Here is a 15,771-nt window from a genome sequence, read left to right as displayed (position 1 = left end):
AATTACAATTCAATAGAGAACTGATTGTAAGACAAGTGTTTTATTTGCATCATTAACTTCTACACCCTATCATTGACTTCAACTGACTTTATCATTAACCTCTACACACCATCATTAACTTCAATGCGATATTTACATTTTACAGTTTTTTTTTTGTGAATGCACTATATTTACCTTAATGTAAATATACAGAACTGTCGGTTTTTCAAAAACCATTGTAATTTATTTGCTTATCTTAAGTTATTCAACTAAAAAGAAAAATCACACAAAAACCGTCAAATTAAATCATAAAATGATAATATAAAATGATCATAAAATCCACCCACCTCTTTTTCACTAGGACGACTGGCCGCGCTACTGCTATTTCTATGATCTATGTATTCCACTGACGCGTCCCCATTTGACCTAGAAATTGCAGTCGCGCGTGGTCAGAATTGCAAGACTTATTGTTTATAACAAACAACTATTTTTAAACGAAATCCATCTGTCAAATAAAAATTTTAATCTGTCAATTATCGGTCTGCAAAAAATGTCATTGTTGTTGTTGCATCGAAATACATTAAACATGGAGAGCCAAAGCAATGAAGTTTTATTTAAGTAAAAGTAATCCAATTGCATCTCACATTTGGTCCATCGAAAATGCCGGAAATAGAGGAAAACGAGGCTTTAAGAAAATTGCGCGCACGCGCAGGGCAATGCAAAGCGTCCTTTAAAAAATTCGAGGCATACGTCGAAGCAAATAAAGGAAGCATGACGCCGGCAAAAGTTGCAACGATGCAAACACGCCTGAAGGCGCTGTTTGAAACACTTGCGGTGTTCCAACAATTACAAATGGAAATATGTTTAATTTCCGACAAACATGTGGAAGAAGATCTAGAAGATAGATATTACCACTTGTATGAAACGGTGAGCTCCATAACGGTATGTCCATCCGAAAGCACACCAAAACTGATGAAGACAAATAAGCTTCCAAACATCGAAATACCATGTTTTTCCGGGGAAGACATTACAAACTATGTACCATTCATCCAACTTTTCGCAGCCGTTGTAGGTAATGACGATTCACTGGCGCCAGTTCAAAAGCTATACTATCTGAGAAGTCACCTTAAAAACGAAGCATTAGCGCTGATCGAAAGCTTGCCGCTCACAGATACGTCATACCAAGAAGCACTGCGATTATTGAAGGAGCGTTACGATAACCCATGCGTGCTTATTACGAGCCATGTGAACGCGATCCTGGACTATCCTGCCATGCAAAAAGGGACGGCATCCAATATACACGAGTTCGTTTCAAGCATCAAGCAACAGATAGGAGCACTGAAAAATATGGATCAGCCCGTGGAGTCGTGGGACATGCTGCTGCTACCTATTCTTCTCCGCAAGGTCGACCAGTACACTGCCAGAGCTTATCACATGGAAAGGGACAAGATGAAGCTTCCTAGCATCTCGGACTTCTTGAACTTCTTAGTGAGAAGGGCAGCGAGTCTTGAAGAAAGTGGACGAGTCGAAACAAAGCAGTCTGCAAGGAAGGCAGGAAAACTTGTAAGCCTGGTAGCTGTAAGCAAGACCGAAGGCAGTGTTCCAGCATGCAGGTATTGTAACAACAAAAATCATAAACTATTTAACTGCGCTAAGTTTAAAATGTTAGATGTCCAGCAACGCATTAGCTTCACAAAAGATAAATCTTTGTGTCAAATATGTCTGAACCCACATAAAAATAAATGTAAATTTAGATTTAAATGCTCTGAATGTAAATCATCTGAGCATAACTCACTTCTACATATAAGTGAGGTCTCTGTAAATGCTGCCTATGTGCCAAGCCTGAACCAGGGGGTCGTTTTGCTGCCTACTGTCAAGGTAAAAATTGCGAAAGCTGACGGCTCCTTTGTGATTGCCAGAGGGCTTCTAGACAGTGGAAGTCAGACTTCATTCATAACAAAGGAATTAAAAAATGAATTAAATGTTAAATCCTTTACAAAAAAGTTGAATGTCAAAACACTAGGACAGCAAAACAGCCCTGTGTCCGAGGCTGTTGTAGTAAATATATCATCAAATGTTGATAATTCATTCTCTCAAAGTGTTATCTGCTCGGTAGTAGAAAAAATTACTTCAATGCTGCCCCAATACAGATTAGACTTGAGTGGATTTATACCAAAGGTGACCATGGCTGATGACCAGTATAATATACCTGGTGAAATATCATTATTGTTAGCGGCTGACATATTTTTTAATGTGCTCATTCCTGAAAATATTAGGTTAAGTAATGGGCTATCATTACAAAATACCAGATTTGGATTTATAATTGCGGGAGGTATGTCTAGTCTGCAACCTGTTGCCACAATTACTGAAACTACCAGTAACTTCATTTCTAGCATGAATAGTGAGCAAGACCTGGACCAAAGCTTGGAGCCCATTATGGAGAAGTTCTTCGAGGTTGAGTCTGTGGGTAATGAAGGCTCAAAGGCTACCAAGGAAGAAGAGCTTTGTGAACAGGACTTCAAGAAAAATGTCCAACTAAAACAAGGCAAGTTTCAAGTTTCCTTACCTCTCAAAGAACCCATAGAATCTTTAAATCTGGGAGATTCATTTTCAGTTGCTATTCAAAGATTAAATTATCTTTATAAAAAGTTTTCTAAAAACCAAGCATTATATTCAGAATATACAAAGTTTATAGACGAATATGTCAACCTAGGACATGCCAAATTATTTGACATAAATAACACTGAGGTTGCATTTGATTCAATGTATTTCTTATCGCATCATGCTGTGATAAGAGAGGATAAAAGAACTACGAAATTAAGAGTAGTTTTTGACGGAAGTGCAAAGACTAAGTTAAAATTATCATTAAATGATGTTTTATACAATGGAAAAATCCCACAAAGAGATCTGTTTGACATTTTAATAACCTTTCGCACATACAATTATGTTTTTTTAACAGACATTAAAAGCATGTTTAGACAAATTGAGATAAACCCTTCTCAGAGACACTTGCAGAATATACTGTGGAAAAGCAATGCTAATGCTCCTATAAAATGTCTACAGCTTCAGACTGTAACGTACGGCCTGAAGTCTTCTAGCTTCCTAGCAACGCGATGTCTTCATGAGTTGGCGGAGCGCTTCGAAGGTGAGCTGCCCCTTGCTGCTAAGGTGCTGAGGTACAACACATACATAGACGATATTTTGGCTGGCTCTGACCAGTTGACAGAGTGCATCGAGGTAAGAGATCAGACTATTAAGCTCCTGCAAATAGGTGGTTTCGAACTCCACAAATGGTCAGCTAACCATTCAGCTCTGTTAGAAGGTATACCTCATGAAAACCAGCATTTTTTAGAAAAGGAAATGAATAGCAAAGAGACAGCTTACATCAAAGCTCTAGGTATTTCTTATAATGTGCAAACAGATAAATTTAAAGTTAGTATTTGTCAGCCAGATAATAATGATATTTCATGGTCAAAACGTCAAGTTTTAAAATACATTGGTCGCATTTTTGATCCATTAGGTTTGATTGCGCCTATAGTAATCAAAGCTAAGCTTTTTATGCAAATGTTATGGCAGCTCAAGATAGGCTGGGATGACATTTTGAGTGAAGAACTACATAAAAAATGGTGTGAATTTTATAAAAGCTTATATAACATGCCACCCATATTCATTGATCGAAATGTATTATTTACCAATGCCACAGATGTATCTATTGTAGGTTTTTGTGATGCCTCTCAAACAGCCTATGGCTGCTGTATCTATGCTAGAGTCACTCATGGGAAAACTGTACATGTTAATTTATTGTGTGCCAAATCTAGAGTTGCTCCCCAAAAGAATAAATTGACTATACCCAAACTAGAGCTGTGCAGCGCTTTACTGTTATCTGAATTGATTTCTAGAGTCACCAACATTTTGAAAATAAATAAAGTTTGTCTTTTTACTGACTCAATGGTGGCTTTAGCATGGATACAGGCACAAAAAATAAATAAACTTGAGCCGTTTATTAAAAATAGAGTCAATAAAATAAATTTACTTACTTTAACTGTTGACTGGCGTCATGTGCCTGGACTGGAGAACCCTGCAGACTGCTTGTCGCGCGGAGTAGACCCTCAAAGCTTAGAATCGAACACCCTATGGTGGCATGGCCCAGATTTTTTAACTAAATCTGAATTTTCTTGTCAAAATAATGATAACTTTGCAAAAACTAACAATAATAATTTGGAGCCAGAAAGCACTGTGGTTGGATGTCATGCTCAAGAAAGTAAGCTTCCTATTCTAGACATTTGCTCAAGTATTTCAAAAATGCAGCGCATCATTGCTTACATATACAGATTTTTTAACAATTGCAAAAAGAGTATAACTGTTAAATCTCAACCAAAAGAAGTTCCCAGTAATGTCAGTCCTGATACAGTCAATCCAACAGAATTAAATTTTGCATTAATAAAAATTATAAACTGCATTCAATCTATTTACTTTCAAAAAGAAATACATTGTTTAAAAAATAATTTACCTATCAAGTCTCACATTTTGTCACTTAGTCCTTTCATTGATGGACATGGTTCCCTAAGAGTAGGTGGCAGAATCAATAATGCCAATGTCCCATACAATCAAAAGCACCCACTGTTGCTTCCAAAATCATGTCACATAACCAATCTCATTATAAAGCGTGAGCATTTAAACTTGCTACATGCAGGGCCCAAACTTACATTGTTCAGTTTATCACAAAAATACTGGCTGATCAATGGTATACGTGAGGTAAAGAAAAACATTCATAAATGTATTCAATGCTTTAAACTCAAGGCTGAAGCGGCTGCACAAATGATGGGGTCTCTCCCCACAAGTAGACTGCAAGCAGGATCTCCTTTCCAAACAGTAGGAATAGACTATTGTGGTCCATTTGACATAAAGCAAAGTAGGATACGAAAGCCTTTAATAACAAAAGGATATGTTGCATTGTTTGTATGCTTTTTAACGAAAGCCATACACATGGAGCTTGTTTCCGATATGAGCACAGATACCTTCTTAGCCGCGTTAAAACGCTTTATTTCACGAAGAGGCCTACCAGATCAGATATATTGTGATAATGCCACTACTTTCAAAGGTGCCTGTAATCAGCTTGAAAGTTTGTATAGATTAAATCAAAATAACGAACATATTTCTAAAGTAACTAACTATTTTGCCATGCAAGGTGTAAAATTTAATTTCATTCCCAGTTACTCTCCTACTTTTGGTGGATTATGGGAAGCAGGAGTAAAAAGTGCGAAACATCTTTTCAAGCGTGTCATGGGAAAATCAGTTTTTACCTATGAAGAGTTCAATACAATCATAACGCAGGTAGAGGGTGTCCTGAATTCAAGGCCGCTAACCCCGGTTACACAGGACCCTTTAGACTTCACTTGCTTGACGCCTGGGCACTTTTTAATAGGCAGGCCACTAAATTCATTTCCTGAGATGGACTACACTCAAGTAAACTGTAATAGACTAAATTTCTGGAAACAATGTATTCAAAAAGTACAGCACTTTTGGAAGGTGTGGCAAAATTGCTATTTGGCTCAATTACAAAATAGACCAAAATGGAAACTACCCATGAAAAATTTAGAAACTGGTCAATTAGTTTTGATTAAAGAGAAAACACCTCCCTTATGGTGGCCCCTTGCTCGTATATCAAATGTCTTCCCTGGCAAGGACAACAAAGTTAGAGTTGTTGAACTTCTACTTCCTAATAAGAGTACAAAATGTATGGCAGCAAATAAGGTTTGTTTGCTTCCAATTTATGAAAACTAATTTTGTAGTACAGTGTCTATGCACATGCACACATTATTGTTTCCCAAAATGTTGCTCGTAGGACTTCCAAATGGATGTATTCCCTCATGAATGACGCCAAGAGCAACATTTTAGATAATAATTTAAGTATACATAATTTAAGATTGTAATTTTAGGTAATCATACCACCTTTTTTTTATAAGATGTATAAGATATGGCAAATATGAAAAATGGCATTAACAGTTAATATAATATAATGTATCTAGCATTAATACAGACTTTGTCACTATTAATAAAATAAAATAAAGATTATTATTATTGTAAGTGTTAACAACTTTAAGGACTGAGTGTAAAAATAAAAATTTTGCAAAGTTGTTCAAAGTAATTTATAAAATTACACCTTAAAACCTTACTAAGTAAATAAAAAATTGTACTTCAAAGTTTTATAATTACTGAACATTGTTTTTACCTGTTGCATTCTTGCAAATTATAATTATATTCTTGTAAATTGTTGTAACATGTAACTGTAAATTCATCTAGTTTTTCTCAAATTTTAAGCTTTAATAGCCCTATAAAATCTTACAGTCCGCTTGATATTTAGTATAAAAATTGTATGTTAGATTATTAGCTACAGTTAATATTTTGTTCTTGTAAGTTAACCTGTTTTCCCTCGGGAGCATGTTTATAACAAACAACTATTTTTAAACGAAATCCATCTGTCAAATAAAAATTTTAATCTGTCAATTATCGGTCTGCAAAAAATGTCATTGTTGTTGTTGCATCGAAATACATTAAACATGGAGAGCCAAAGCAATGAAGTTTTATTTAAGTAAAAGTAATCCAATTGCATCTCACACTTATCGAATGGTGGAAAAGGGGACTTCTTATAATCATAATCTATATACAGGGTGTCTCAAAAGATTACGTACATAGGAAGGGGGGTGATAGGGGAGGTCACAAGGGTCACCAGAAAAATAAAATAAAAATTCCCCTCTGGGTATTAAAAAAAATAAATGGCATTTTTTAAAAACTAAAAATTTTACACCTTGTGGGGCGATTTTGCTACCGATGACCTACAAATATTGCTATATTTAAAAAAAAAGCTGTTATGTTATCGTCAATAACCCTTTATCAATATGAAATAAAAAAACAATACATATCTAACAAAGATTTTAAAGAAAATTAAGATCTTGTCCAGTCAAGGACTTAGTAATTACGATTTCACTCAACTTCCTCCAAGTGTACTGAAAAAAAAATGTACTATGCAACTCCGGCGAGTAAAGTCCATTTGTCAAGCGTGTCCAGACGAATCTGTCGCTTGACATATGAAACAGGGCATCTTTCATAGTTAGCTTTGGTCTTCATTCCGACTGCTGCCGCTTTCGCCAGGAAATCCGCGCGTTCGTTTCCCTCCATCCCCGCGTGTGCCTTCACCCAAAATACTTTCACAACTTTCCCTTGCGCTTTCACCACTTCCATATTCTCTCTTATTCCATCCGCGAGGGGATGGAGTGAAACGCCGCTGCTTAGCGTTTCTAACGCGGATCTTGAGTCGGAATAAATACCAAAGCTTTCCTTTACTTACTTTTCACCACTTGCTGCACGGCCTCACTCAGGGCAAGCAGTTCCGCCTGGTATACGGTGCAGAAGCTTCCCAACTTTAATTTCCGGCAAGAGATCTCCGCGACGTTATCCCACACGGATACCGCCGCGCCGACTTTGCCGTCAATTTTGCTGCCGTCGGTGTAAATATTTACCTCGACGGCAGCTCGCTGGGCTGCTTCGTCACCGTCCGCCAGGCAGTTGAACTGTAGCCCTTCCAACAGCGCGGGGTGCGCAGAGTTTTCGAATTTTACCGGCCTCTCCCAATACTTGGTGGGTGTGACCCTTCTTTACCTCATAAAGGAGGGCCGCTTCTTGGACGCGAAGGTCCAGAGGAAGCAACCCAGCAAGTATTAGGGCCGAGTGCAGAGAGGCTGTCCTATAAGATTTCGCGATCTTCTGCGCAAACCCGCGCTGCACCTGTCCTAATAATTGTCGAATGCCCTTCCTTCCCACCGCCGGCGCCCACACGCTAGCCGCGTATAGGATAATGGGTTCCGCTACCGCAACGTATATGGTCCTGATCACCTCGGGGTTCAGCCCCCACGTAATCTTCGCTGCAGTTGACAATTGACGATAGAGTGTTTGCGCTTTTCTGGTAACATTTTCAATGTGCGTCTTAAAACTAAGTCTATCATCAATTGTCAACCCCAGGATTTTGATCTGCTTGGCGAGCTCAATGGGTCTCCCGCCCATGCTCAGTCGTGGAGTGTCATACTTCATCTTTTTGGTTATCACCATTGCCGTGGTCTTATGTGGAGCGAAGTTGAGATTATTACGAACACCCCACTTCCTAACATGCTCGAGAGCACCATTGGCCACGCCCTGCAGATCATCGGCCCCCTCCCCCGAGAACATCAGGACCACATCGTCAGCAAAAGCCTGGCAGCGAACGCCCATCTCCTGAAGCTCCACCAGGAGCGGATTCAGCAGTAGATTCCAGAGCGTCGGTCCCCCAATGGATCCCTGCACACATCCTTTCGTGGGCTCCCGGGTCCACTCGGCTCCCGCATACCTAACGTGCGCCTTCCGATCACTTAAATAGTGATCTAGAAGGCGACGCAGGTTGACGGGACACCGAGTTTCGGCCAATCTGCACCTGATTGCCGACCACCAGGCGTTATCGAAGGCTCCCTCTATGTCCAGTGATATCAGCACAACGAGTTTCCGTCTTGCGACTTCCGCCCGTATGTGCTGTACCATGTCATAGAGGGAGTCTTCGGTACTTCGCTGCGGCATAAAGCCGTATTGTTGCCGGCTAATACTAGGTGCAGAATGCCATTGGACCCGCCTCACCAGCATTTTCTCCACGATCTTCCCCATGATAGGCAAGAGTCCGATCGGGCGAAAAGCTTTAGTCTGTGTGTAGTTCTCCTTATTGGGTTTCCTCAGCACTGCAACCACTGCCTCCTTCCATCTCCTGGGGAAGCACGCCAAGGCCAGGCAACGGTTTGAAATCGACAGGAATACCGCTGGATCCAGGGTGATGGCCGCAAGACAAATATCCGCGGTGAGGCCGTCGGGACCAGGCGCCTTCTTTGGGCTGAAGCTCGACACGGACCGCATGAGTTCATGCATCTTGAATGAGGGGTCACATGTTTCATCATGTGACTCCGCGTTCACGGTGATTGCCACTCTTCTCATTTCAACGTGGTCCGCATTGTCATCCCCGTGCCTATCTTCGGAATAGAAAGCTTCAGCTAAGGCCCTGGCAGATTCCTCCCCGCTAAGGACGTTTCCATCCTTGACGAGGGGGACGTCCTCGTGCCTCACAGCGGTACGGCCTATCACCCTGTAAATTCCATCCCACATAGTTTCACGCTCCTGACGACCGCAGAAGTCCTTCCAGCTCTGGGTCTGAGCCTTCCTTACCTCGGTTAGGTAATTTTCCTTCGCGTGGATATACTGTTGCACGACCCAATCTCTACGAACCGGCGCCGCGCAGGAGATCCGTCTCTTCTTTCTCAAAACTTCCGTTTTGAGGCGAGAGAGCTTTTCTGACCACCAGGGCAATCCTGTCCTACCCCTCCTCGGTATCCCCGGCATGGTTTCATTACAGGCTTCCATCACGGTTTCCACATAACTATCCACTACCTTCTCTAGAATATCCCTTTCGGTGATTTTTTCCACTTCCTCAGATGTTAACTTTCTTTCTCTTAACTTTGAGGCGAGTTTCTCTCGAAACTCGCCCCAATTTGCCTTTCTAGTATTGTACTTCCGGGTGGAGCGACAAATGTCCGTGCCTGGGGATACGCGGAGTCTTACGTCGAACAGAATTGCCCTGTGATCAGAACTGGATATATTGTCTGCGAGACGCCAGTTCACCACCTTACCGAGCATTGTGGTCGAGCACGCAGTTATATCCACGCAGCTGGAAAACCGGGTTCCACCGCGGATGGTGTCGAAGGTAGGCTCAGACCCACAGTTCAGTACATGTAGACCCAGCCCGTCGAGTTTGGCCGAAACTTCCTCCCCCCGTCTGTCCGTGGTTCGGCTTCCCCACCACGAGGACCACGCGTTCACGTCGCCGCCCAGTATCACGTCGGCAGTATCCAATTTCTCCACGACAGAGCCAATCGAGTCCAGGTAAGGTTCGATGGGCTTGTTCGGCTCCAGGTAGACGGAAACCAAGCCTACCGTCCATGCCGCGGTCCTCACTTTTGCAACTGCAATGTTGCAAGTAGTGAGGTCCGGACAGTGGGTGATATTCAAGGTGTCGTCGAATAGTACAATGGCTGCCTTAACCACGTCATCCACCTCTCGGTTTGCAGCGCATTGTACTACCCTTGTACCCGGATGCTGCCTCATCTTCCCAGTATTGCCAGTATACGGCTCCTGAACCAAGGCAAAGGAAAGTTTCCTTTCCTTTGCCTCTGTGATTAACTCTGCCGTGCAGACGCCGGATCTCTGCAAATTTGCCTGCACGACGTGATGACAGCGCTGCCCGGATTGAAGAGCGCCGGAGGCACCTGGGACCACCTCAGCAATACGCTACGGTGGACCGCGCGAGTGCCTCCCACCTTCTTCTCACCGGGCAGTCGTCGCTGAACGCATTGTGATCCCTCCTGTCGGATTTCGCCTTAAGGCAGTTCCGACAGGACGGTGTTTCACCAGCCTGCCAACTAGTACACTCGGTTCTGAGATGCGGACCTCCACAGTGACTGCACACATCCGTCTGTTCGGTGCACAGCCTCTTTGGGTGCCCGTACCCCAGACAACGAGAGCACTGGACTAGGGGGGATTGGTCGACCACCTGGACGCGCTGCAGATCGACATGCACGGCTCCTGCGTACGTCAGGCGCTGCCACATCCTTGGCGATACTCTAATAACTACGTGGGATGTAAGCGGATTCCTGGCCCTTCTCCTGTACCTTACCTCCATCCTCCGGTCTTCCTCTGACAAGTCCTTTAAGAGGCCCTTGTTTTGGCTGTTAATTGCCTTTACAATATCTTCGTCATTGATGGAGGTAAGTACGTTCAATAACCTTATTTGAGGGTCTTTATTCTTAATGTCTACGACTTGCAAACCGCTGCCTACACTTCGGAGCCTATCCTTAACCTTTTCTAACTCACCTTCCGTGCTGCACCCCATAATAACTTTCCTATCCTTGGCCTTTCTAACACTGTCTACCCTAATCCCTTCATCCTTAGCTTTAATAACATTTCTTATTTTTTCTAGGACCTGGTCCCCGGTGTCCGTGTCGTCGCTGGAAGAGACCGCCACCGAGTGTGTGGCCCCGGCACCCAGGGACGGCCTCTGCGACGAACCTGCTGTTACACTCGCGTAAGTACCCCGTATTACTCTGTCACCAGCTTGTCTGAGGGCTTCTCTGAGTTCCTCCATCTCTTTACTATTTCTCTCTAATTGCTTACTATGTTGTTCTAACTTTTCCATAAAATCTTCCTGCTTACTACTATTATGCCGATCCAGGGAGGCAGGAGGGGGCGTTTGCGAAATCAGAAGGCTGAGGCCCCCTTTTTCCGCCGTCCCCCCCTGCGCCCCTCGATCTGCATTCTTCCCTTCTTTCAAGTTCTTTATTTCAGATTCGGCCTCTCTGACAAGCCGGTACAGTGCGTTAAGGGCGCTTGTTGGCCCCCTCTTTGATTTCTGTTTTTAGGTTACGGGAATTTGCAATATGCGCCTTTCCCGAACGATAATGGGATCGCGCTTCCCGCAACCTATCACAGGTGTCTAGCTTCGAGTCGCGCGCCGGTTGCCGTACCGTGTGCATCGCTTCCGTGTCGCTCCGCGTTTAAAAATCGTTAAATGTGGTAAAAAGTGAGGTGATGTGTGTTATACATCGGGAGATGCGCCTCGGCGAGACGCATCTAGTGGTATATAATACATAGTGGGCAGAGACCAAATTAGTTAAGTTTTTTAGTGTTTAGTGTTTTAACGGTTATTTTGGGCGTGGCACTTTTTAACAAAGTTTAAAAAGTGCTTCGATTTCGACGTTTTATATATCGGGAGATGCGTCTCAGTGAGACAAATCGACCGGTATAGTTTTTAGTGTGGATAGAGACCAAATTAGTTAAGTTTTTAGTGTTTAAGTGTTGTAACGGTCGTTTTGGGCGTGGCACTTTTTCGACAAAGTCCAAAAAGTGCTTCGATTTCGACGTGTTACATATCGGGAGATGCGTCTCAGTGAGACAAATCGACCGATATAGTTTTTAGGGTGGACAGAGACCAAATTAGTTTAGTTTTTAGTGTTTAAGTGCGTTTTTAGTGTTGTAGAACTTTACATATGAATAGTTTACAAACGCTATGAACAGCAAAAGCAAAGTGACTTACGACATGGGGGAGGACACCTCCATGTCGGACTACACGTGCTCAGAGGAAGAGGGCGCCTCCGGGCGTCGGCTGGAAGCCGCGGGCGCCGCGTGCACCGAGGACGCCGCAAGGCAAAACAAGGGAGGTAAGCCGCGGTCAGCGGGCTTGACATTAAAGTTCCGAACGGGAACGACCCATAAACGGCCGTTGGCCGCTACATCCGCAGATGAAGAAGAAATAAGCACAATGCTGAGTAAAGGCCTTGTCCATTCAGCATTGCAAACTAGTAGGAACTTTGGTTTTTTTATACTTGTTAATATGTGCATGCCTGTTGCTTTTTTATTATTTTTTTATATAGTTTTTGTGTTTTTTCCCTCCTTACAGCATGTTTGTTATTATTTTTTTTACTTTTTTATTGTTTACTTTCTAACTAATGTTTTGCTTTCTGAATGGATTAAATGAGTTTATTATTATTATTATTATTAGATGAGGACGCCCCGGCCGTGGCGCATAAAGTGGCCTCCTCTTCGACGAGGGGCCGCGTTAGGCGCCCGGTAGGGGTATACAGCTTCCTCAAGGAGGCAAAGGACTACCTGGCTGATGGGGGGGATAGTGAGGGGGAGGACCCTGACCCAACTTACCGTCCAAGCGGGAGGAAGACGAGCTGGATATTGTCCGCAACGAGCTGCGGGCCTTCAAACAGGCGTACGTGGAGTCGCAGCGAAAGTCCGCTGCAGCCCCGAGAGAGGCGACAGGGCCCCAGCAGCCCAACTTTGAGGAGGTGCTCAGATGCGCCATGGAGGAGATGAAGGGGCAACTCCTGCAGTCGGTAGGCGGGATGATCAATGCCCGCCTACAAGACCTGGAGATGCGCCTTACTCCGGAGCCCGTCATGAGGCCCCCTCTGCGTGCCGACCAACGGCAGCCGCCACCGCCCCGTCACAAGTCCCGATCGGGGCTCGTGGAAGGCGCCATGGAGGTGGATGGGGAGGCCCAGCCACCCCAAGCGCCCACACCCAGGGCGGTAAAGAAGGCGCCGAAGAAGGGCGCCGCAAAGCGGCCGACTGCCCCCCCGCCTCCTCCTCCCTCCAAGGGAAAATAGGGAGCAGGACAGGCAGAAGTGACTCCTCCCCCCCAACCGCTGGAACAAGCGGAGAGGGGGAAGCCCAGACGGGGACTGCGGGCAACTCCTGGTCCGAGGTTGTCAGGCGGAAGAAGAGGGGAAATGCGGCTGCTGCTGCTAATTCCCCCCCCCACAGCCGGAACAACCCGGCAGATCGCCCCGGCCCCACCAAAGGCCGTTAAAATCGTGGCCCCAAAAACCGCGGCCATAGTGGTGACCCTCAAGGAAGGGGCCACCATGACCACCGCGGAAGGGGCCACGACTGATGCGAGATACACCGAGGTCTTGGCAAAGGCCAGGTCCTCGATTTCCCTGAGGGAATTCGGTTTGGAGTCGGTCAGGATCCGAACGAGCATGACCGGCTCCAAACTGATGGAGGTCGGGGGGACCACCCCCGAGGAAACCGCGGACCGTCTCGCCGCCGCCCTGGTGGAGGCAGTAGGGAGCTGGGCGGACATCACCCGCCCAACCAAAATGGCCGTCCTCAGGATCACCGGTCTGGATGACACAGTGACCACTGAGGAAGTGGCTGCCCAACTGGCATCGGTTGGCGGGTGTCTCCCCAGCTCGATGAAAGTAGGGAACAGTTTCTGGGGCGGAGGCTCCGCCCTGGTCAAGTGCCCAGCGACTGCCACTAAGGCAGTTGTGAAGGCGGGACGAGTGGCCATCGGATGGACGATGGCCACTGTCAAAGCAGTGGAGGCCCAGCCATTGAGATGTTACAAATGCATGATGCTGGGCCACACTCGCGCTCTATGCCCAGCGGAAACAGAGAACGGGCGTCTCTGCTTCCGCTGCGGCAGTGAAGGGCACAAGTTGGCAGAGTGCGAGGCCCCCTGCAAATGCACCGTGTGTGCAACGACGGGGCGCCCACACTCACACGTGATGGGGGGTGCCAAGTGCACACCCCCGTCGGTGAAGGGCAAAGCCCCGTCGTCGAGCAGAGTGCCTCGCACTCAGCCCTTACTGCACGGCAGTCGTATGGCTGAAGAGGAAGAAATGCAGGTATCTTAATGCCAAGACACCTGCATTTCGACCTACTACAGACGAACACCAACCACTCTGCCCGGGCACAGGACCTGCTCATGCAGTGCCTGGCAGAGTGGAGAATTGCTGTTGCGGTCGTGGCTGAACCCTACTTTGTCCCCCCCCAACCCAGTTGGTTCGGGGACACAGAGGGTACAGTCGCCATAGTGGTGCCGCCTTCGAGCCCGCAACACCTCTCCCTCAGGGAGCGAGGAGCGGGCTACGTGGCGGTGAACTGGGGAGAAGTAGTACTCATAGGAGTCTACTTCTCCCCAAACAGGAACCTCCGACAATTCGAGAGGTTCCTGGATGGCCTGGAGCCGGTGGTGCAGAGAGCATCACCGGCCCAGGTCATCGTGATGGGGGACCTCAACGCTAAATGCGCAGCGTGGGGGTCCTCCATCACTGACCTGAAAGGGGCGCTTCTCCGGGACTGGGCCGTCATGATCGGCTTAGTTCCGGAGATTCAAGGCAACGCCAACACGTGCGTGCGCCGACAAGGGGGATCAGTCGTGGACGTCACGTTCGCGACCCCCGGCATCGGTGCACGCATATCATGTTGGCGTGTCCTTGAGGAGGCGGAGACCCTGTCCGATCATTTGTACATCCGGTTCAGGGTCTCCACCGCGCCCCAGGGGTCACAGGCCCGGACGGCAGCGGCAGGACGACGAGGCGCTGAGGGCTTCCCAAAGTGGCAGCTCTCACGCCTCGACCCTGACCTGGCGGAAGAAGCCGCCATCGTCCGGGCATGGGCGGAGGAACCCCCCCAAACGGTGGGGGTCGACGAGAGGGCGGCGAGATTTCGTCGAGATCTGACCGCCGTCTGCAACGCCGGAATGCCCAGGGCGCGACGTGGCTTCGCGCCCCGGGAAGGCGTGTACTGGTGGACGCAGGACCTAGCCGCCCTGCGCTCCGCCAGTAACGCCGCCCGACGTGCATTCACCCGGTGCCGCAGACGGCGGAACCGAACAGAGGAGGAGCTAGAACGCCTTCACGCCGAGCTGAGCTCGGCAAAGAAGGCGTTCTCCAGCGCGATCAAGGCCGCCAAGGACTCTGCCTATGCGGAGTTCTTGGCGACCTTAGACGCAGACCCGTGGGGGCGCCCATACCGCATGGTGCGGGCGAAGCTGAAGGTGGCGCCCCCCACGGAAACGATGGAGCCGGCGGTTCTTAGCGCGGTGGTCGAGGGGCTGTTCCCGGATAGCCCCCCTTTTGTACCACCGCGCATGACAAGAGACATGCCGGCGGACATCGAGACGCTGAATCGACCTGCCGCTCTCGCCCCACCCCCGATAACGAAGGAGGAAATGGCCAGGGCGGCGGGCCGGCTCAGTGGGATCCGCAAGGCCCCGGGGCCAGATGGAGTGCCTGGCAAGGTTTTGCACATTGCGCTGGAACACCTCGGGGAACGCCTCCGCAGACTGTTTAACGACTGTCTGGCGGAGGGGCGTTTCCCCGGGGTGTGGAAGGAGGGGCGGCTGGTGTTGCTGAGGAAGGAGGGTCACCC

At 46.7% G+C, this 15,771-nt stretch overlaps 1 protein-coding gene across 1 annotated transcript; it reads left to right on the top strand.

The window, feature by feature from the left end:
• The first annotated feature begins 558 nt into the window (after window positions 1-558).
• Window positions 559-5,233, top strand: LOC106719814. Its single transcript, XM_045685465.1, has 4 exons — window positions 559-1,592; window positions 2,373-2,524; window positions 2,939-3,301; window positions 5,193-5,233. Exons 1-4 carry the CDS (start codon window positions 640-642, stop codon window positions 5,231-5,233), a joined length of 1,509 nt encoding a protein of 502 aa, XP_045541421.1. The 5' UTR covers window positions 559-639.
• Window positions 5,234-15,771: the final 10,538 nt, after the last annotated feature.

Source organism: Papilio machaon, chromosome W, assembly GCF_912999745.1.
Source record: "Papilio machaon chromosome W, ilPapMach1.1, whole genome shotgun sequence".
NCBI classification, from domain to species: domain Eukaryota; kingdom Metazoa; phylum Arthropoda; class Insecta; order Lepidoptera; family Papilionidae; genus Papilio; species Papilio machaon.
The sequence above is the reverse complement of the archived record's forward strand: the minus strand, read 5'-3'. Positions and strand labels throughout refer to the sequence as shown.